Source organism: Myotis brandtii, unplaced genomic scaffold (assembly GCF_000412655.1).
Source record: "Myotis brandtii unplaced genomic scaffold, ASM41265v1 scaffold331, whole genome shotgun sequence".
NCBI lineage: Eukaryota > Metazoa > Chordata > Mammalia > Chiroptera > Vespertilionidae > Myotis > Myotis brandtii.
Genome location: NW_005362753.1, coordinates 321159 through 342287, shown reverse-complemented (window position 1 = coordinate 342287; position 21129 = coordinate 321159). Strand labels below are relative to the sequence as shown.

At 60.4% G+C, this 21129-nt stretch overlaps 1 protein-coding gene across 1 annotated transcript in view; it reads right to left on the bottom strand.

The window, feature by feature from the left end:
* SYNE3 (spectrin repeat containing, nuclear envelope family member 3) overlaps positions 1–19708 on the bottom strand; it is a 43727-nt gene extending 24019 nt beyond the window's left edge. Inside the window, exons 1-6 of the mRNA XM_014543653.1 lie at positions 19684–19708; positions 11991–12146; positions 7290–7462; positions 5604–5913; positions 1406–1568; positions 1–194 (exon numbers count right to left, since the gene is read on the bottom strand). Of these exons, the coding sequence (XP_014399139.1) occupies positions 1–194; positions 1406–1568; positions 5604–5913; positions 7290–7462; positions 11991–12134 (984 nt within the window). The 5' untranslated portion in view covers positions 12135–12146; positions 19684–19708. The remainder of the gene's footprint in view (positions 195–1405; positions 1569–5603; positions 5914–7289; positions 7463–11990; positions 12147–19683) is intronic.
* Positions 19709–21129: the final 1421 nt, after the last annotated feature.

Here is a 21129-nt window from a genome sequence, read left to right as displayed (position 1 = left end):
CTCCAGCAGCCCCCGCAGCCGCCCCTCCTCCTCCTCACGGAGGCCGCGGAGCTTCTCCAGGACTCTCCGCATCTCCTCCAGTTCTCGGCTGATCTTCTCGGCACCCAGCGGAGAGGTGTTCCGGATGACCCCCACCGCCTGCGCCTCCAGCCGCCTCAGAGACTCCTCGCCCCTGGGGACGTCCTTGGCTGTGTTGTGGGCGGGGGGGGGGGCGCTGGAGAGAAAGCCACTGAGGCCCAGAGCCCGGTGAGAGCCGGCGGCACCGGTCCACGGGGGGCTGTCTGCCCCAGGTGCCCTGACGCACACCGTGAGGCTGTCACTCCCCACCCACCTCCTTCCCAGTCACCTCAAAGCCCAGGAGCACTTCGTCTCAGGGGGGCCCCGTCTTTAACACCCCGGACATTGGCTAGTCTGCCTTTCTAACAGGCAGAGCCGGCTCAGCAGAGCCTTCGGCCGCAGCCGCGTGGGGCCGGGCAGAACCCCACGACCCCGTGTGGTTGCAATCAAGTTTCTTTTTAAAATAAATGATCATTGGCTTTTAATTTTTAAAAACTTGTTCTACAAACACCTTTAAATCTATCTTATTTGAAATTGCCTTTAAAATGAAGTCTACAGGCCTTAGGTGTCACTGTTCAGAGTTTTGAGAAATAGGCATGCTCATGTAGTCCACCCTGTTATCAAGTCATACAGCATCTCCAACATCCTGGAAGATTCTAGAACTTATTTGAAATCATAGGAGATGTTCTCTATTGAAACTGGCTTCTTTCACTCATCATAATGCTTTTTCAGATTCTTCCATGCTGCATTTCAGTACTTCATGCCTTCTAATTATAATATTCTTCCATATATATAAAGAGTAATATGCAAATTGACAAATAACCAGAACGACCGCTCAACCAGTCGCTATGAGGCTCACTGACCACCTCTTGGTCCCTCCCCCAGCCAGTAGGCTCCAATCGCCCAATGGCAAACGGGGAACTGGGGGCAGGGGGCGGGGCCAGCTGCCGGGGAAGATGGCCCTGATCACAGGCCAGGCCTAGGGACCATACCCACACATGAATTTTGTGCGCCGGGCCTCTAGTGTATATATATGATATTACATTTATTCAATGCCCTACTGACACGAATCCGAGTTGTGTCCATCTGGGCTACCCTGACAGGCTCCCGTGTAAGACCCCTGGTCTAGACCACGCTGCCGTGGCCCTGGGCTTCCAAATGCCCTGCTGGTTCAGGGGTTTCCGTGAGGCGGCCGAGGCCCCAAACATTCGCCACCAGATTCCACGCTTCTCCTCGCGTGGGACCTGTGGGCGTGGAGGTCTGCACCTCCCTTGGCCTCGGCTCCCCGTGACATAAACGCGAACCTGTGCGGGCTCCCTGGCGGCCCTCCGTGGACACAGCCCGGTTACCTGCAGTGCCGAGAGCCGGCGGCCGGCGGGCAGCGAGCAGCTCCGTCCCACGCAGCCGTTCACCTTCGCCACCACCGCCTGCAGCCACAGCTGCAGCTCGTCCATGTCCGCCTGGAAGCGCTCATGCTCCTGGGTCACCTGCTCCAGCAGGTCCACTCGGTCCTGGGGAGGGGAGAGGACCGCCATGAGGGAAGCCTGGCCGCCTGGCCTTGGGGCCTGCGTGTGTGTGTATGTGTGTGTGTGCATGTGCGTGTGCGTGCGTGTGTGTGCGCGCGCGTGCATGTAGGGGATCTGGGATTCTGGGATATTTCAGCCCTTTTGCTGGAAATAAAGAAGTCCCAGACACCCTTCTCTATCTTTTTTTAAAATACATTTTTATTGATCTCAGAGAGGAAGGGAGAGGGAGAGAGAGAAACATCAATGATGAGAGAGAATCATTGATCGGCTCCCTTCTGCACACCCCACACTGGGGATCGAGCTCACAACCCGGACATGTGCCCTGACTGGGAATCTAACTGTGACTTCATGGTTCATAGGTCAACACTCAACCACTGAGCCACACCGGCCGGGCTCTTTCTTCTCATCTTCTTAGACCCAAGCATTCGGGGCTGGGCCTGTCCTGGGAACAGCACTCAGTCGGGGGCCTGGTAACAGCAACTGCTGCCCCAGACACTCACCCGAGGGTCCCTGCGGCGCCAGAGCCGCTCCAGGAGCGGCACGGACAGTATCAGCTCCCCGAACCCTCCCACCCACCCATCCCGGCAGTATTGCTAACCCAGTCCGACCGACAGGGAAACTGAGGCCCAGAGAGGTGAAAGGCTGTCCCAGGTCATCGCCTGCCGGGAAAGCACCGAGGGGCAAGCCCAGGGGTAAGGTTGGTCCTGGGGGTTCCGCCCGTGACGATGGCGTGTGCCCCGTTTCCTCCGAGGGCGGGAGGGCAGCTCTACCTTCTGACAGTCCCACTGACATTCTAACCACACGGGGACAAGATGGTCGTCTGAGGGGGGCTGACCTTGGGGGAAGTAACGGTGTTCCTGACAGAAGACCTACTGTGCGCCTAGGAACTCGGTTTTTCCAAAACACACCCTGATCACGGCACCATCTCTTTAAACCCCTTCCTGGCTCCCTCCTGACCCCAGGCTCAGGTCCAAGTGCCACAGCCTGGAGGTCAAGGGCAGACGCGGTCCAGACCCTGGGCTGGAGAGCCCATTGCCTGCGACTGGAACCCTGGCCCGCCTCGGGCCTCCCCATCGGTGTGGTGTGTTAACAGTACCTGCCTCACTGGGTGCCGTGGACTGAGTGTCAGAGCCGCAGCTCCCGCGAGCAGCACCGGCAGCCGCGAGCGCGAAGTGACGGAGCACTGCTTGCCGGCACCGCTGGCCTGCTCTGCGGGGCTACCCTGCAGCCCCCCTTCTCTGAAGAATCGCCCGCTGCCCGGGCTCAGTGAACAGCCTTCCCTGCTGTGGCTCCTGCTGGGGGACCGAGGCCCCCCCAGACAGGCTGCCCTCGTTGGGTTAGCCCCGGGGGCAGCTCAGGGCAGCCATGTGAAAGCTTCCGAGCAGCAGGAAGAGTGCAGGGGGCGTGTCTGCCAGCGGGGTTTTCCACGGGGGAATGAGGGGGTTTCCGTTTCATAAGCAGTTAAAAGCACCTGAGCGCCGACCGGCCTGGGCAACACGCTCCTGCGTAACCTTCACCACAACCACCAAACCCGCCATCACGCCAATGTCCAGCTGCGAGGTCACCCGGCTCGTGCAGGGCCTTGGAGCCAGGACTCACAGGGCCCGTGTCGGGCTCCCCGTCACAGCTCGAGACCAGGTTGGCCAACGGCAGACGGTTTGCTTCACCGCCCCGTGGTTTCTGTTGCAGCTACTCCACCTCCCAGGCGCCTCTCCTGCCCTAGCAGCTCAGAGGAGCAGCCCCAGGCACCACACCAAGGCGGGGTGTCTTCTGGTAAAACCAAAATTTTTACTTCATATTTATACATGTCATGGAATATTCTGGTTTTTTATTTTCCCCGCAATCATTCAAAAATGTAAAAACCACCCTAACTGGTTTGGCTCAGTGGATAGAGCGTCGGCCTGCGGACTGAAAGGTCCCAGTTTCAATTCCGGTCAAGGGCATGTCCCTGGGTTGCAGGCACATCCCCAGTAGGAGATGTGCAGGAGGCAGCTGATTGATGTTTCTCTCTCATCGATGTTTCTAACTCTATCCCTCTCCCTTCCTCTCTGTAAAAAAATCAATAAAATATATTTTAAAAAATGTAAAAACCACTTTTCGCTCACAGGCCAGGCGAAATCAAGAGGCGGGCTGGATCCGGCCTGAGGGCCGGGGTTTGCCGAGCTGAGCTCTCGGCCAGGGGGCCGGCCGTGCCCAGCAGCAGGTACGGATCAAAGTCAGAAGTTCTCAGCTGGGAAGTGTGGACAGACAGACTCAAACGCTTTCCTGCTGTTGCACCCGGCTTGAGAGGCTCCTTGTAAATGCAGAAACACTGATTCATTCCTTCAAACCTTTGCTACCACCATTGCAAGGAGGAGAAAATGCCCCCATTTTAGAGACGGGGAAACCAAGGCACAGGGCCAAGCCTTCAGCGAAGAGCTGAGAACCCTCTAACGGAAGCGAGGCTCGCAGCTTCAACAGCTCACGCGCAGACGGGAACACGCTGCTCAAACCCCAAAGGGGACTAGGGACAGCCGCTCCCTCGCGCTGCCCTGCCGGCTGCCCCTTCACGGCCATCTGCCTCCATCCAGCCTTCCTCCTCCCGCAGGAAAGGCTCGTTTATGAGACAAAGTGGGTCGTGAAGCACACGCAGGGGGTCAGTGCAGGTCGGCTCTGACGGTTACAGATGCTGTAATGAGGCAACTTCTCCAATGAGCGTGCGGCTGGCTGGCGTGTGCAGGTGCGTGTGCGTGTGCGTGTGCGTGTGTGTGTGTGTGTGTGTGTGTGAGATGAGGTGCTGGCACCCGGGACAGAGTAAATAAAGCCTCGGGGAGAGGCCCCGGACAGGACCGCGGCCAAGCAGGGCAGCCATCCAGACGAGCTCCGTGCCAGGCGGCGCGAGCAGAGAGCACGGTTCAGCCGCCGCCGGCCGAGGATGACAGGGTGACAAATGGGAGAGTGCGCAACCTTCGCTCGTTAGACCAAACAGCGAAGCCACCTGCGCCGGCAGAGTTGTCAGGATGTCAAAACCCAACCAGCCAACCAGGGCGGCGTGGACGCAGCTGGGCACGGGCGGCGTGGACGATGTGATTCCTGCCCAGATGCCGGACGAACGCCTCTGTGAGGCAGGAAACAGGGGAAGGGGACCCCGCCATGGCCCTGGCCCTTCAGGAAATGGAACCGCCCGACTAAAACCCCTCAGCGAAATAAACACGCAAGACCCCACTGGCTACCAGCCTGCTCTCTCCTCGCTGAGGACAGTGCTCCTGCTCACCCCCCCCTCCCACCCCCCGCAGGGCCAGGCGTCCTCATCAAGAATCTCCCTCCAGCCCGGCCGGTGTGGCTCAGTGGTTGAGCGTCGGCCTATGAACCATCAGTCAGTAGGTCAACCACACACATTAAGCACCACCTGTGTATGCAGCACGGAGTGACACTGGGTGTACGGATGGGAGATAATGGGTCGATGGGTGGGTGGGTGGTGGAGGGATAGTTGGATGGGTAGACAGAAGATTGGCGGGTGGGTAGTTAGGTAGTGAGTGGGTAGATGAGCAGATGGGTGATAGGTAGTGAGTGAGTAGGTAGGTGGGTGAAGGGGTCAACAGTGGTGGGTAGTCATAGTGGAGAGATGGATGGGTGAGTGGGTGGGTGAAGAGGTGGGCGGGTTGATGAGTAGGTGAATGAGTAGGCAGCTGGCTGGGAGGGGGAGTAAGTAGTTGTCAAGACGAATAGGAGATTAGGTTGGTGGTGAGCAGTGAGAAAAGAGATGTATGGGAGGGTGGGTACTTGCATAGATGGCTGGGCAGGTACGTGGAGGAATGAGGTGGTGAATGGGGGACAGTGAAAGGGAGATTTGGCAGTGCAGTGGGGACATAAGTGGGCGAGTGGACAGGGAGGTGGAGAGATGGATGAATGCTGGTGGGTGGGTGCTGGTGGGTGGGGAGTAGTGGGGAGTCAATGGGTGGCTGGATGGTCACTTAGCAAATGGTGGGGTAGACGAGATGGGAAAATGGCGGGAGGGTAGACAGCCCACGGCTCCCCCACCTGGGCTCTGGCCTTCACGGCCTCGTACTCGGCCTTCATCGTCCTCTGGGCGTCCTCGTCCACGCTGGGGTCCCCGATCCTGTGGAACAGGGAGGCCGCCTCCTCCAGCAGCCGGTCCAGGAGCACGGCCTGGTGGCTCACGTCGTGCAGCAGCACCTGGGCCTGGCCCAGCTGCCACTGCTTCTCCTTCAGGCCCAGCTGCAGCTCCACGGGCGGCGCCAGCGCCACCGTCATCTTCTGGAACCAGCGGTAGAACTCGTCGCGGGCCAGGAGGTACTCGCTCCAGTGCAGCCACACCCACTCGATGCGGCTGTGGGCGCAGAGACACGGGCCGTGACCAGCCGCTCACCTGGCTCCGGGGACGAGGGGCTGTGGGGGGGGACAGGAGGACGCCCTCTCGGGGCCTCAGAGCCGCCTGGGCAGCTCGCAGACACTCGGATTCCGGGCCTCTGTTCAGTCCTGCTGGACAGGACCCTGTGTCTGCTGAGTAAGCTCCAAGGGGCTAAGGGTCAGGGTGGCTCAATTCCAGATCTGCTCTGAGACCTGCAGCCTTGCTAATGCGGCTTATGGAGCCTTAGCTACCAGCACCCCAAATTCCAGCCCTAAACCCCCACCGGGAGTGTGTCTGATAATTTGCAGGGTACAGTAGTATCTGCGGGCTTGTCACCCCACAGTGGGGACATAAGGTTGAGGGCCTGCGTGTGGGCTCCAGGGACGCCATAAACTTGCTGCACAGCCCTGCCTCCTCACTCGCCTCAGTTTCCCCATCTGTAACATGGATGTGGCCCTGTCTGTCCGGTCACAGCGAGCCACTTTGGAATTCCAAGTGACAAGGGTTGAAAAGCAAAAGTGAAAGGTCCCCCAGCTCACTCAGCATCCTGGTTTTAAGATGGTGCCGGGCGGCGTGGCTCAGGGGCTGAGCGTCGACCTGTGAACCAGGAGGTCACAGTTCGATTCCCAGTCAGGGCACATGCCCGGGTTGTGGGCTCGATCCCCAGTGTGAGGCCTGCAGGATGCAGCTGATCAATGATTCTCTCTCATCTCTCTCTCTCTCTCCCTCTCCCTTCCTCTCTGAAATCAATAAAAAATATATTAAACAAAAAACGATGGAGCACCCGTTTGCTGAGGGCCTACTGTGTGCCTTGTTATCTCCCCCTTCCATCCTCCTGACAGCCTTCAAGGAACATCTGATTATACCCATTGTCTAGATGAGAAGCCTGAGGCTCAGAGAAGTCAAGTAACTTTCCCAAGGCCATACAGCAAGTAGCCGCCAGAGTGGGAGGCCCCCCTCTGTCCAACCCCCATCCAGCTCTGGCCTGGCTCCCCACAGGCCGAGAAGCTGGGCTAAAAGGCTAGCAGGAGACAGCCTCCCTCCCTCCTCCGGGGCCATTCTCCCATTCGGGGCCATTCCTGTTCTGCTGGCGATGGGCACATGACAAGTCAAACCAGAATTAATTGTTGGCAAAACAAGCTGGGCTCCCACTGTCTATTCTCATCGTTAAGCTTGAATATAATTAGAACGAGGCAGGCAGGACTGGCTAACATCCCAAGAGAACGCCCCGTTCCCAGCGAGCCCAGCACTGAAGGAATGTCCCTTGGGCGGGGGCGCCAGGCCAGGGTGGCAGTGGGCAAGCAGGGTCAGGGGCAACGGCAGACAAAGCTTGGCCAGGTCCCCGGTGGCCCTACCTGTGACAGTGAATCATGTAGGTGACCGTCTCCTCCCACTGGGCCTTGATGTCCCTTAGTCGCGCCAGGACCGCGGGCTTCTGGTCCTCGGGGCAGCCGGCCAGGCGCGCCTCGGCCGCCTGCAGCACCAGGTCCACCTTCACGCGCCCCTCCGGCTCCAGCTGGCATATTTTCTGTCGTGGGCACAAAAGCCAGTTTCCAGGGGTTAGACAGAGTGCGAGTGGGCAGAGCCACAGCCGGCGTGCGATGGAGGAGCCTGGACTCTGAGCCCGGAGGTGCTGGGGTTCGAACAGTGGCCCCCCACCTTCTCCGGGGCCCGGGGCAGCCTGCTGCGGCTCTGAGGGTGGGCGCCGGAGCGAGGGTTATGTAGGAAGTAGTCCGCTTGTAACGGAAACGGTTACTGAATTTCCCAGGGCAAACAGAGCAGGGGGAGGAGGGGAGAGGGTGTAAGAATGAAGAACTGTACATGACCAGCAGCACATTGTCCAGGAAGATCTGTCCGCCATGACTAGACAGAGGGAGGTGGAGACAACTAAAAAAAAAAAAAAAGGCCTCAGCCTGTATTTTTAAATAACCCAATAGGGACAATAAGACCGAGGTGACATGGGGGGAGGGGGAACTGTTAACCCCACAGTACTCCGCCAATGAGGAACCAAGGCAGGGACTCACACCGTAGAGATAAACAGCCTGTGATGGCGGCTCTGAGTGCGCCTGCTCAACCAGACACCGCTCTTGCAAGACCGCATTAAAGGTCTTGTGTTCGCCATACGTCATGGCTCCGGGTCCGCTATTTGAGTTCGGACAGGTGAGCGTCTCTCGCAGGTGAGCACTGAAGGACAAACTGTCTGATGACCTGAGTTCCCTCCCTTCCTCGCATGGCCCGTTCCTTGCTGTGTGAACTCAGACAAGTTTCATTATCTCCCTGGACTTGGTGTTATCATCTGTAAAATGGGGACGTTCAGAGTACTTAGCTCTCAAATTCTCTTTTCAGAATTAAATGACAAAGTACGTGTCACGGTGTGAGGCTGTGCTTCTCGGGTCTATGTGGGGAGCGGGGCTGACCTAGGACCCCAGCCAAGGCTCCAGAATCATCTCTGAGTTTGCACCAAGGCCTCGCCCCTCGGCTGCTCCCACCAGGGACCAGGCAGGAATGCTGAGGCTGGCCCGTTCCTGGGGAACAGCAGGCTCCAGTGAGGGGTGTCTGGTTCAGGATGACCCACGGCCTTGCCAAACCCCCTCAGAACGGTAAGGCAGTCTGAGTCGCTCCCCCTCCCCTGGACTCGGGCCCGACCTGCATTGGACGGGCCTCCTCCCTCCCAGCCTCTTGGGCTCCGGCCCCAGGAACATCCCACAGGTAATCTCACCTGGGCTTGGGCTGCTCGGAGGACCAAGACTAACAGACAACGTGCTAGCTATTGTCACTATTAACCGTGATCATTCCAGTTCTTTGGCAACAAAAGCTTGGTCCAATTCCAAGGCCACTCCCTGGTACTCCCGCTCCAGGCCTTGACCTGGGAGATGGCGGCTCCGCCCCAGGGCTCCAGGGAGCAGAGCCACAGGGAGCGCGTCAGCACTGGCCTGGCTCACAGCGCACTCACCAGGGCTGACTGCTCACTGAGATCATCTCCTTACCTTCGGGTCTGCGTGTACCTAAAGCTCCCGCCCCGCCCCAGCTGGTGTGCATGAAGGGGGCTGGCAGTCACGTTCACAGGCTGATGTCCCAGGGGCTGGCTGTCTCTGACCCTCCCTGTGGGTGCGGTGGGGGAGGAGGCCCACAGGTAGCTGTGTGATCCCAGGCAGGTCTCTCAACCACTCTGGGCCTCCCTTTCTCACCCTGAGATAACCATCCCTGCTTTGTCTACCTCACTGGGGCACTGCGCTGGGCACAGCTCTGGGCAGTGCACTGGGTACAGCTGTGGGGTCTGCACTGGGTACAGCTGTGGGCAATGCACTGGGCACTGGAGTCCAGGAGGAACAAACATGGCTGTGCCTGCAGGCTGGGGCGGTCTGCAGACAGGAGCACAGAGGCTGTAGAAGGGCCATGAGACACCATGTATTGCTGGAGCTCCACGGGGTTGTTGTTAAACTCGGGGGGGGGGGGGGGGGGGGGGGGGGGGGGGCGCGGAGGTGTCCAAGAGGGCTTCCTGTGCAGGCGGCACTGGCACGGAGCCTCCGTGATGGGCAGACGGTTGAGATAGGGCTTGAACGAAGGTGAAGCCAGCAGGAGCACGCACAGAGCGTTTAGGGACAGAGCGTCCGGCTTTGGGAAGCCAGGCCCCAGGAAATGCTGGCACCCCCCTGACCGGCTGGGAGGCACTGGCTACGCAGGCCCAAGTGCAGGCTTGGAGGCTGGGAGCAGACGAAGAGATGAGCCGGGGACCTAGGAGCTGCTCCCAAGCCCGGGGTGGCAGGATGGCCGCGTGCCTGAACCCCTGCACCAAAGCCACAGAAACAATGCCTCGGTGGGCGGCTCTGCCAGCGGGCCCTGCGCCGTGCCAGGCACGCCAGGCATCCTTCCCCTCAACCCTCCTCCCTCCTGCAAGGCAGCACCTCACCCCTTCCCGGGAGCCCGCAGCTCAGAAAACTCCCCAGGGTGCCACCGCCTTAGCCCCTCAGCCGGGACTCAAACCCAGGCCTGGGCCCCGGACTCAGGCTCTCAGCCTCTGAGTCCTGCTTCCGGGACCAACAGCCTCTCGGGCTCCCTCCCAGACGCCTCACCTCCATGCGGGCCCTGGAAGCTCAGCACAGGAGGGCCGAGTGGTTCTCCTGTCTCACTGATGGAGAACCAGGTCGTGGGAGGGCACGGGACTCGCTCCCGGCCACACACCTCAGAGCTGGATGGACGAGCACCTCCCGGCCACCCAGCCGGCGGGCCCTGGGCTGGGCATCACCGAGCTGGTGGAGGGGCCCCAGGGAGACGCTAGACGCCCAGGGGAGGTCCCGGACCCAGAGGCGAAGAAGGCACCAGCCACTCACTTTCACCAGACCACAGGAGTGAGTGTTTTTTTATTGCAAAGTCGGTTTTGAAATGTCAAAGCACATAGCAGATCAGCATCCCTGAGCCCGTGGGAGAGCGTGTGGGAGAGCTGGAGAGCCCCGAGGGCACACCCAGGACCAGGCCCCGCTCCCAGGCTCCAGGTCAGGTTCTGGGCTCCCCCCACCCCCGATGGAAGCGCTCCCTCGGCCTCCAGGGCCCACTCACCCTGGCCTCGCCAATGGCTCTTCCTAAGAACCACCCTGGCTTCCCTGAAGCCAGACCACCAGCCAGGTCATGACCTGCTGCAAAGGGTGCAGGTTCCAAAGGGACCGGCCCGAGACAGCGCGTGCACCACCAGGCGGTGGTGTCTGAAGGCAGAACCCCAGGGGCGGGGGGCAGTGGGGGGGTCAGGAGAGATGCGGGCAGGGAGTGTTTCATTTCACACCCACACCTGCACCCAAACCAAAGGTGTGCCAAGTAGAGGCAGCAGCACAGACAAAGGTGCAGTGATCGGCAGTTTAGGAGGTTTTCTGCCGACAGGAGGAGGCAGTGCTTGGAAGGTGGGGTTTTGGGGGTGAAGGGTGGGGGCAGGGCGTGAGGCTGGAGAATAGGGCTGTGCAGACAGTGAGTGACTTTTCCAGGTGACGTTGGTATTTCTTCGGTGGGCAATGGGGAGCCACGGGTGGTTGTAGAGGAGGAGAATAACATCACCAGATCCTTGCTATGGATGGATGTTCCTCATTCGTGCTTGTGTGGCCGCCCGGACCATGTGCACACCTGTGCCCTGTTACACTGTGAACCTGAGCACAGGGCCTGCCTCACCCACCTCCCCTGCCCAGGTGTCCGCACTCAGCCCTGGATTCAAGCCTCAACCAGATCAACGCCTCGGATTTGGGCCCGTCACTGTGTCTAGGAATGCGTCTCACTATTGAAAAGTGCGGACAATAAAAGCACCCTCACAGGGCTTTTGTGAAATGAAACTGGAGCCCGGATAGTGTGGCCGTGAGCACAGTGGGTGCTGAATGAGCCTCAGCTCCCCGCTCCCAGTGCCCCCGCGAATAATCATCCGATCATGAGGAGCTGTCGTCTGAGGAGGGAAGGGGCTCTGGGCTGCCAACTCCTGTCCCTCAGTCCCCGACCTTCCAAACCTCCAACCCACTGCCCCTCTGTTATGGAAGAAGGCCGAGGGCCTCGGCTGGTATTCCAGGCTGCCACCCTCTCACCCCGCCCCCTCTACACCTCCATACGCCCTGAGCCCTGCTTGGTGCAAGGGGGCAGGGGGACCAGGCCCTGGAGAAGCCAAAGGAGTCACTCTCATGGGGCACAGCCCCTCCCCAGGCCCCGAAGGCCAACCTGGGCCCTCCCAGACCTGGCCACAGGGAGGAGGGGAGCCAGGGCTGGGCCAGCTGGGCTGGGGGCCCACCTGGCTGTGCGTGCCCCTGCCAGGCCAGAAGGGCCAGAGGGGGGCTCTGGACCCTTACCCTGAAAGTGGCCCAAGGGCTGGAAGCAGTGGGTCCCCTGGAGCATCTCAGAAATGCCACCTTCCGGGCCCGCCCCCCTCCGGGATCAGAATCTGCACTTAAACCCCAGTCCCCGGGAGGCTGAACACCAGAGTCTGAGGAACATTAGCGAGTCCCCCCGCCCCGTGACAGTCCCCATAAACCTGGGGCTGAGCTGGAGGGACCCTGGCCCCGCCACAGGGGCGAGGCCAGGCCTCTGCCTACCTCGGTCTCCCGCAGCCGGGCCTCCAGGGCGGCCCGGGGCCCCTGGGTGTTGTCATTGATCTGCAGCCGCTCCTGCACCGCCTTCATCCACTCCCGGGCGTCCTCCACGCTGCCCTCGAAGCCCTCCTGGGGCTGCTGAGTCATGGCACCTGCGGGCTGGAGGCAGGACCAGGTGAGAAGGGGCAGGTGGATGGGATGCAGGGGGCCCAGGGCAGGCAGATGGGGGCCCAGGGCAGGCGGATGGGGGGCCCAGGGCAGGCAGGTGGGGGCCTAGGGCAGGTGGATGGTGGCCGTGAGGATAGGGGAGACTGTGACTATGGACGGGTCCACCCCACCCCTGTGCTCAGACAGGGGGACACCGTCCGGGTGATTGTGTTTGTCAAAGAGCCGAGGCCTGGAGACGGGCAGGAACGGTGCACAGGCCTGGCTCTCCTGTGGGGGAGCCTGACAGCGGGCCCAGGGCGCCCGGGAGGCGGGGACTCTCTCTGGCTCTCAGCCTCCCTGCTCCGGGCTCTCCCACCTGGGGACACAGGGGACCGCCCTCTGACCCTCAAACGCAGTGGCCTGAGGTGTCAGCGACAGATAATGAATCTTGATCTGAATGAATCAAACGCCTCAATTTCAGAAACCACTTTTGGCATCAGCCAAGCTGACACTAGCCCCTGAAAGTAACATGCCAGGCGGGACGGCCCGTTAGCCCCGGGCCTCGGGCCTGCTCGTCCACCAACCAGGGCTCCCGGCGACATCGCTTCGCCGAGCCACACACCACCTGCCCTGGGAGGCCTGCCTGCTGGTAGGTGTCCGGACTAACCAACCCCTCTCTGCACTGCCCGCCCTCCCTCACCCTCCCCTCCAAGGTGCGTAAATTCTCTTTCTCTAAACCCCTCCAAGCGCAAGCAAAACTCCCCTGAATGCCAGTCCTTGTTGTCTGTGTATGGGAACTCCAAGCTACTTTGGATTAAAATTCTTTAAATCTGCATTTTAGGTAAAGGATGTGTCTAGCTTATCCTCCAGTCTCCCATAATGCCTTGCCTTCAGAGTAAGCCTTCAGCGAATGTCGTTGAAATAGCCCAGAATTGGTATAAAGTTTCATGCACCCGAAACCGACCACAGCATTAGTTAAAATGGCAAAACAAGACAAAGCAAAACTAGCAACAATCCAACTGCCCGATACCAGGGGGTGGCGTAGGAGAGAAGTGCACTACACTTAGGCTTCGGAATATTGTGCAGCCAACGAAAGTATATGCTGCAGGTGAATTTGTGGTGGAGAATTCTTAGCGTCAAATGACAGCACCAAAAACCGAGACAAGACGGTACATGTGGTGGTCACAGCTCTACAACCAATACAAGCAAAACAGAACCACCACCACATAAAAACGGTGTAGAGACAGGTTGGGAGGCCTTGCCGTTGCATGTTCATGGGCCTGGCCTGCGTGAGGGGCGTTGTTTGTCGGCCCTTTCTTCGCAGCCACCAGTGGGCTGTGCAACAGGCGTGGACTGGACTCTGGGCACCCTCCCCGGAGCCCTGCACGGGGCAGGCTCTGCCCTCGAACACTTGGAAGGGTGCCCGCCGCGAGGGGGAGCGGGTGCCCAGGATGGGTCCACCCACCACCCACCACCCACCCTCCAGGGCTCAGCCTCCCAACCAGGCTTCCTTTCAGAGCGGCTTGGGTTTCTTCTCACAATTTAATCCGCTCCCCGCAGCCACGCCCAGGCTGTGAATGCTCCTGGGAAAAGCCGTCTAACATGGTGCCTGTGGCTTTCACCTCCTGTCTAGGGGGTGACTTGATCGGCTTCCAAAAGCTCCGCTTTCATTTGTATAAAACGAGACCCAGGAGAGAGGAGTGAGGCTCCCAGGTTTCAGCCGCCAGGGCGATGGGAAGCTCTAGTTACCAGAAGGCAGTGGGGTTTGACGACCCTCCCAGGGGGATGCCCGGGCCCCTGAGGCCTAGAGGTTTGGGGACCCTGAGGTACATCAAATGGAGCACAGGGTCCGTGGGGGCGGTGGGGCTCGGGCAGGCCTCCGACCCACGGATCAGCCCCTCGGACGGGCCTAACCCCCTGGGGGCGTGGTGAGGTGGCGGCAGAGTTCAGAGGCTGCGCTTCATGTCCTGCTCCCACAAACCCCTCCCTTCCAACTCAACCCACCTGGAGATGCCCCGAGGGAAAGTGCACGTGGAACAGGGTGGGGGTTGCGGTGGGTGAGCTAGACGCCGGTGGGGGTTGTGAGTGGAGTGGGCTGGGCTCTTAACCTTTCCTGTGGACTCCTCAGAACAAAGGCTTGGGAGGCGGAGAATAAAACTCGGAGGGTTACGGGGGAAACCGAAGTTAAAACACAGTTATCGCATTATCGCCAATGGAATTCCTGCGACCCCTCCACATACTTCTTCATGAACACGTTCCATCGCAAGACCTGTCCACGGGTCGCTATTGAAACAGGCTTTCTCTCTAAAACGCAAATCCACTCGCCCACTTCAGTGATCTGTGGCAGCATGGTCCACCCACTGGCCCCCAGGCCCCAGCGTGACCCGTTTCCAGCCCCTCACCACCAAGCCCAGGCAGACGTGCCGTTCTCAGCGGGCAGCCCCCTCACCAGTCGGCACAGCCAGCACCGGGCGAGACCTCTGTCCCCTCTGCTGAGAGCACGCTCCCTCCCCAAGGCCTCGCCATCGGCCATTCGCCATCCGAGGAGGCTCCTTCCTCGCTCAGCGCCCGCTGCCAGTGAGCGAAGTGACCGTGACCAGAGCTTTGGGAATGTCAACTACAGAAACCAACGAGCAAAGCAAGCACTGTGCAGTATGAGGCCGAGCGGGGCGGAGGGGCCTCCGAAAATCAGACAGGAGAGGAGGAGAGGACCCTGGCCTTGGAGCAGGCGCCGCGGCCTCTCTGGGCCTCCGTTTCCCCTCTTTCCCCTGTGAGTGTGGCACAGGGCATCTGAGGGAGGGACCTCTGAGGCTGTGGGTTGAGATCTGTGAGCCAGGCCGCGCCTGGCCCTGAGCTGGGCCGAGGAGTGGCCTCCGCCCTCAGCTGTCAGCCTGATCTGGCCGGGCCCCTGGCTCCCCAGGGCGCCCCTCCTCCGCCAGCACAGACCAGCACCGGCCCCTCCGAGGCAGGCCCAGAGCCTTCCGGGCGCTGCCCAGGGACCTTCACAGCAGCCGGACTGCTCTGTTTTTGTTTAGCGTTGGACAATACATATTTTTAGACTTTGCAGGCCACATGCAGTCTCTGTTGCACATTCTTTGATTTTACAGCATATTTTTGCTTTAAACATGCAAGACCCGTTCCACATTCACTGGCTGTATTACTAGTAAAACAGACGGCCAGCCCATGTGGCCTGTGGTTGTCCTTTGCCACCCTCGCTTTCCGTGGTCCAAGGCTGCAGCCAGCGGCCGCAGGGAGCCGCCGTGGCCAGCGGACGGCAGGGCTAGCTGGCGGAGGGTAGGTGTCGAGGCCAGAAGGACCTAGGATTGGTTCTGGGAGCCCCGGCCCAACCATTTTGGCAAAAAGAAAAAATGTGCTCAGGATTTTAAAAAACAACACAGACTTTCATTTCCAGGTCCCAGAAGCAGCTCTGGGTGTGGCTTCGGGCGTGTCTCTGGGCAGAGGACACAGCCCTTTCTGGTGCCAGCTGGCGTGGGTCCGGGCAGGAGGCAGTTAGCACGGAAACGGCCTGGTTCCCAGCATCGGTGTAGTTATCGCGAAGGACAGCCGGGCGCGCAAGGACTTTATTTTCCCGAATGCAAGGTTGGGTCAGGGCAGGCGATGGCACGGTCACGACAAAGCACATCTCAGGTCGAACCTGGATCAAAGCCATTGGTCAAAAACAGGGACCTTTGTAATACTTTCAACAATAAAGATTTATTTTTAAAAAGCCACTGATCGGCCTGTGAGACTGACCGGTCCACAGAAGGTGGCGAGACCCGGGGGCGCCGCTGGGGACACGCTTCCCCAGGAACGGACTGTGAGGCCGAGAAGCTTCCAGAATCTGAGTCATCAGCTCAGCAGGGGGAGAGTTTAATTCTTTTCCATTATTTAATATGTTTTTTTAATTGATTTCAGAGAGGAAGGGAGAGGGAGAGAGACAGAGAAACATCAATGATGAGAGAGAAACGTTGATCGGCTGCCTGCACGCCCCCTACTGGGGACCGAGCCCGCAACCTGGGCAGGTGCCCTGACTGAGAATCAAACTGTGACCTCCTGGCTCATGGGCCGACGCTCAACCACTGAGCCACACCAGGTGGGCAGGAGCGTTTAATCTGAGTCACAGGGAAGTGGTAGAAATATAATTTTTTTAAAAAGTGGGTGGTGGACGGAAAGGTGCTGGAGAAGGGGACATGGACTTAAACCAAAAAGCCAGCCAGGCGAGAGGCGGCGCTGGCCTTTCCCCTTCAGTTGCCCCTTCAGTCCTCGGCGTCTGAGAGGCAGGTCATGGTCACGGTCGCGCAGGAGGCAGCAGGGGGAGCAGGGAGGCTGAGCAGGGTCAGCGGGGGGACCTCAGAGCTTCCTCCCCCACCTGCTCCTTCCTCTCAGGACGCTGCGGGCATCGCGGGGCACCTGCTCAGGACAGGGCTGCCCTCACCTTCCCCATCGCAGGCACGGACGCCGAGACCGAGTGACCGGCCGGGGACGCAGAGCCGTGGCAGCATTAAGGCTTGAACCTGGCTCTGTAGGATTCCAGCGCCCCAGTTGGTCTCGCTGACCACACTGGCTCCAAAGGCAGGTCCGACTCCACCGCCCATCACAGCGCCGAGCGGGCCTGGGAGGACCGGCCAGGGTCGCACCCTGAGGGTCGCACCCCTGAGGGGACCCGCTCTGAGTCCAGCTGTGAGCCAGGGGCACTGGAGCTGCCAGGGGACGAAAGGGGACCAGGATCGGCCCCTCCCCCACCCTGATCCTGGGGGATGGTGTTGGGGGGGAGGGACGACATGAGGAGGTGGCATTACCAGACCCGGCCGGGCCCTCGGAGCAGCAGGCCCCGGGCCCCAAAGGAGAGCGGCCCCAGGCAGGGAGGACAGGCTTTCGCTGTGGGAGAAACCCCTGGGCTGGCAGGGAGCCTGGCTCTGAGGCCAGGGGCCGCCCCTGTGCCCGGGGCAGAGCACAGGGCAGGAGGAGTGGCCATAAGGCCCCAGCCAGGCCGGCCCAGGCTGTCCGTCTGGAAACTGCGAAGGAAGCAGCCCCTTTTGCCCTGATTTGGGGCCCCCTGAGCCGCTGCTGAGCTGCAGCTTGGTCTCCGGGGAACCAGCCTTTGCAGGAAAAACCACAGGATCTGGCACTGACAGGAATCTCCTGGCACTGCCCGCCAGCCGGAGCAGCCACGATTGTCAACTGGGGCTCAGAACTCCGTATCCTGGGGGTGGACTGGCATGAACCACCCCCCCACTTCTCCTTCCTGGGCCTGTGAAGGAGGTGCAGGCGGAGGTCCATACCGGGTCTGCGGTGCCACCAGGAAGGGGCAGACACCCCATAAGGGCGAGGATGGAGCAGCCCCCACCTCGATCCCTCCGACACATTCCCGGGAAATGTGCAGACCCCAGACCACCACTGCCATCCGGTGATCCAGGCCCCCCAAGAATCCTGCTCGGACTTAACCACACCCAGTAGGGACACCCCTACAATATGACCCCAAAACCCTTCCAAGCAGAGACGGGGGGGAAGTTGGGTTCCCAGAGTGGCTGCCATGTGGCCGGTATCACCACGTTATAAAAATGGCCGCGGCCCTGACTGGTTTGGCTCAGTGGATAGAGCATCGGCTTGCAGACTGAAAGGTCCCAGGTTCGATTCCGGTCAAGGGCATGTACCTTGGCTGCGGGCACATCCCCAGTGGGGGGTGTGCAGGAGGCAGCTGATCGATGTTTCTCTCTCATCGATGTTTCTAACGCCCTACCTCTCTCCCTTCCTCTCTGTAAAAAATCAATAAAATATATTTTTTTAAAAAAATGGCCTCGAGCCCACCCGAAGTGGTGGATCCAGGACTCGCCGGAATAATCGTAACCGCCAACGTGTCCCTGGCAACCCGTGTGCCTGGCTCGGTGATAAAGGGTTACCGCCCCCTGCAGAGGCCCGGTGAGATGCTTAGTCCCATCACTACTTTAGAGCTGAGAACGCTGAGGACCAACGATAGGTATCCACAGAGGGATGGTGAGGGGCGGAGCCGGGACTTGAACTCGGGGTGGCCTGAGTCCAGAGGCTTTGCTCTTCAATACCATAGTGCGACCTGGCTTCCACGCCCTGCCTGTACCCCCCCCCAGAGCCCACGGAGAGCTGCCCATGGGTGCGGGAGCCTGGGGCAGCCAGCCTTCCAGGGTCACCTCCGTCCATGCTTCTAGTTCCAGCAGCCGTCTCCTGGACATGCATCGGGGCCTCCGCTTACGCATCTAGAATTGGAGACAATTCGGAGGCCCCAGCTGCCCACACGGGGCCTGGCCACTCGGCCCTGTGCCAGCCCTGCTACCCGCGGGCATTTGGTTCTGGGACCCAGAAGCCTTCCGGAGTCAGACCCGAGTCAACTCCCGCTCCCACAGCAGGCAGTGACGGCCTGGCATGCCTGCTCCCCCAGCCTGGCCCGGGGCCCTCACCCAGACTGAGCCGGAGGCCAGGCCCGGTGTCCTCCCATCCCGTGACTCGCTCGGCTTCCCCGTGACTCAGCCTGCGCTGCCACACACAGTTTCCATCGCCCCGTTCCCACTGCTCCTCCGGGCACAGATGGAATGTCAGGAGCTGCGTGCGGCTGGTTTTCACCCAGCGCTCGTCCCAGTGGCTGCCGGGGCCGCGCGTGTGTTTGCTTGTCACAGACAAGGTTCTGGAGCAGCAGCCGCTCGGAGCACCGCACAGACCCCAGGAGGGTCCCGGGAGCTCTCTGTCCCGGGCGTTTGCAGCGGTTCTGAGAGCAGAGAGCGCAGAGGGAAGGAGGGAGTCTCCAGCAGTGTCCTAACACCTTATTCTATTTCACAGCCTCCACGGGAGCTGAGCCCAGGCGGGAACGATGGGGGGCTCTCTCCTGCCTGAGAGGTAACCCCAGGCTGCGCCAAAGCCACCCGATGGCAGGGCGGCTCCCCCACCCTCTGCCACTGGCTGCGAACGCACGGGGGCTGGGAGGGCCCCCACCATCCAGCCACAGAGGGGATGGGCCGGCGGCTGCTCTCCTGACACGTGCTGAGGGCGGCTTGCCATCAGCTCTCCATCACCGATAAGTGGAGTTTGGCCGTGAAAACCAGCTGCTCTCTGGCCCAGCGACTCCCCCGTATACCTTGACTATAAAGCAGCATTTCCAATTGCTCTGAAATCCCCACCCCAAGCTCTCCTTCACTGATAAATGGGGTGTGGCCCAGCGACTCCCCCATATACCTTGGCTATAAAATGGCATTGCCAATCGCTCTCAAATCCGCTATGGCAGGGCGGCTCCCCCACCCTCTGCCACTGGCTGCGAACGCACGGGGGCTGGGAGGGCCCCCACCATCCAGCCACAGAGGGGATGGGCCGGCGGCTGCTTTCCTGACACGTGCTGAGGGCGGCTTGCCATCAGCTCTCCATCACCGATAAGTGGAGTTTGGCCGTGAAAACCAGCTGCTCTCTGGCCCAGCGACTCCCCCGCATACCTTGACTATAAAGCAGCATTTCCAATTGCTCTGAAATCCCCACCCCAAGCTCTCCTTCACTGATAAATGGGGTGTGGCCCAGCGACTCCCCCGTATACCTTGGCTATAAAATGGCATTGCCAATCGCTCTCAAATCCGCTAAACCCAAGCTCTCCATCAAAAGGCCGAGTCTGGAAGACAAGATTTCCGCTCTTTAAATGCTGTCCTTAGCACTGCATCGCCAAATAAATATAACTCTGGGAGGGAGAGAAGGCACAGGGCAACTAAGAGAGGGGGGGTGGGTGGAAGGGGAGGGGAACAGAGGCTAGACTGCCCAGAAAGGAGGGGCGATCAAAGGGGGGTGCTTAGCTCCAGGGCTCCCGGCCATGGTTCTGAGGAGTCCTGGCCACAGGGTCAGAGCCGGCCGCTGGCAGCATGGCTGCCAGGGGAGGGGGGTCCTAGAGTCTGGGGGGCAGGGTCTGGCCATTGGTTGCAGGTCAGAGGGCCCTGGACAGGACATCGGGGAATGGGTCTGGGCCTCATGAGACACTGACCACCTCGGACCACAGGCGAGAGGCTGGGCAGGCCGAGCAGGCACCCGCTGGCCTCTGCTTCTTCAGAACAGCGAGCGTCGGGTCGGTGCTGGGGTCTCGCACTGCGGGTCACACTCCAGCCCCACGCTTCAGCAGCCACAGCAGCCCCTGCACCCCAGGTTCCTGCACTGCTGCCCCTTGTGGCCGGTGACAAGGCCCCTCCCTCAGACCATCTGGTCCGATGTGGCTGAGCCTCCGGGGTGTCAGCAGCCTTCCCACGCCTGCCCTCGCCTTCCTGCCCAGGTGACCACAGCAGTGTCCCCACAGCATGGCAGAGCCTCTCCCCGGCCCTGGGGATCACAGGTGCCTCCCGCCTTCTCTCGGGAGGAATTGTCCCCACAGGCATCAGTCATACCTGAACCCACCAGACCTGCCCGGCCGCCTGGCCACCCCTCCCTCCGAGCCCGCGCCCCATCCCTGCACTGTCTGGGCCGCAGCCCAAGGCAGCAGGTTTGACCACACACACCTCACCACACTCCTCCTGTGTCCCCTGCATGCAAATACATGTGAGCAGGACTTTCAGAGAAAATGCTGGCTGCACAGGGACCCACCCTCGGAACCTGCTCTCCTCACGGAGGGCCTCAGGATGAGGGCCGTCTCCGATGAACCGATGAAACGTCTTTCCTCTCAGAGCACTGCCCCAAGCACAGGCCTTTTCCTGTGCTGTTGGCTTTCATTAGAGGAAACAGTCAAGACTTCTCACAGAATCCTGTTCTCCAGAGAAATCCCTCAGGCCCTGGAGAAACCCTGGCTGGATGACGAAGCCAACACTCCCCAGGGCCCCGATGTGGCTAGACCAGTGGTCGGCAAATTGCGGCTCAGCAAACCTCGGCTCACGAGCCACATGCGGCTCTTTGGCCCCTTGAGTGTGGCTCTTCCACACAATACCGACTTCTGCGCATGGGCCACGAAGTTTCAATCGCACTGTACGTGCGTGCCTGCACGTCGTATTTTTTGGAAGAGCCACACTCA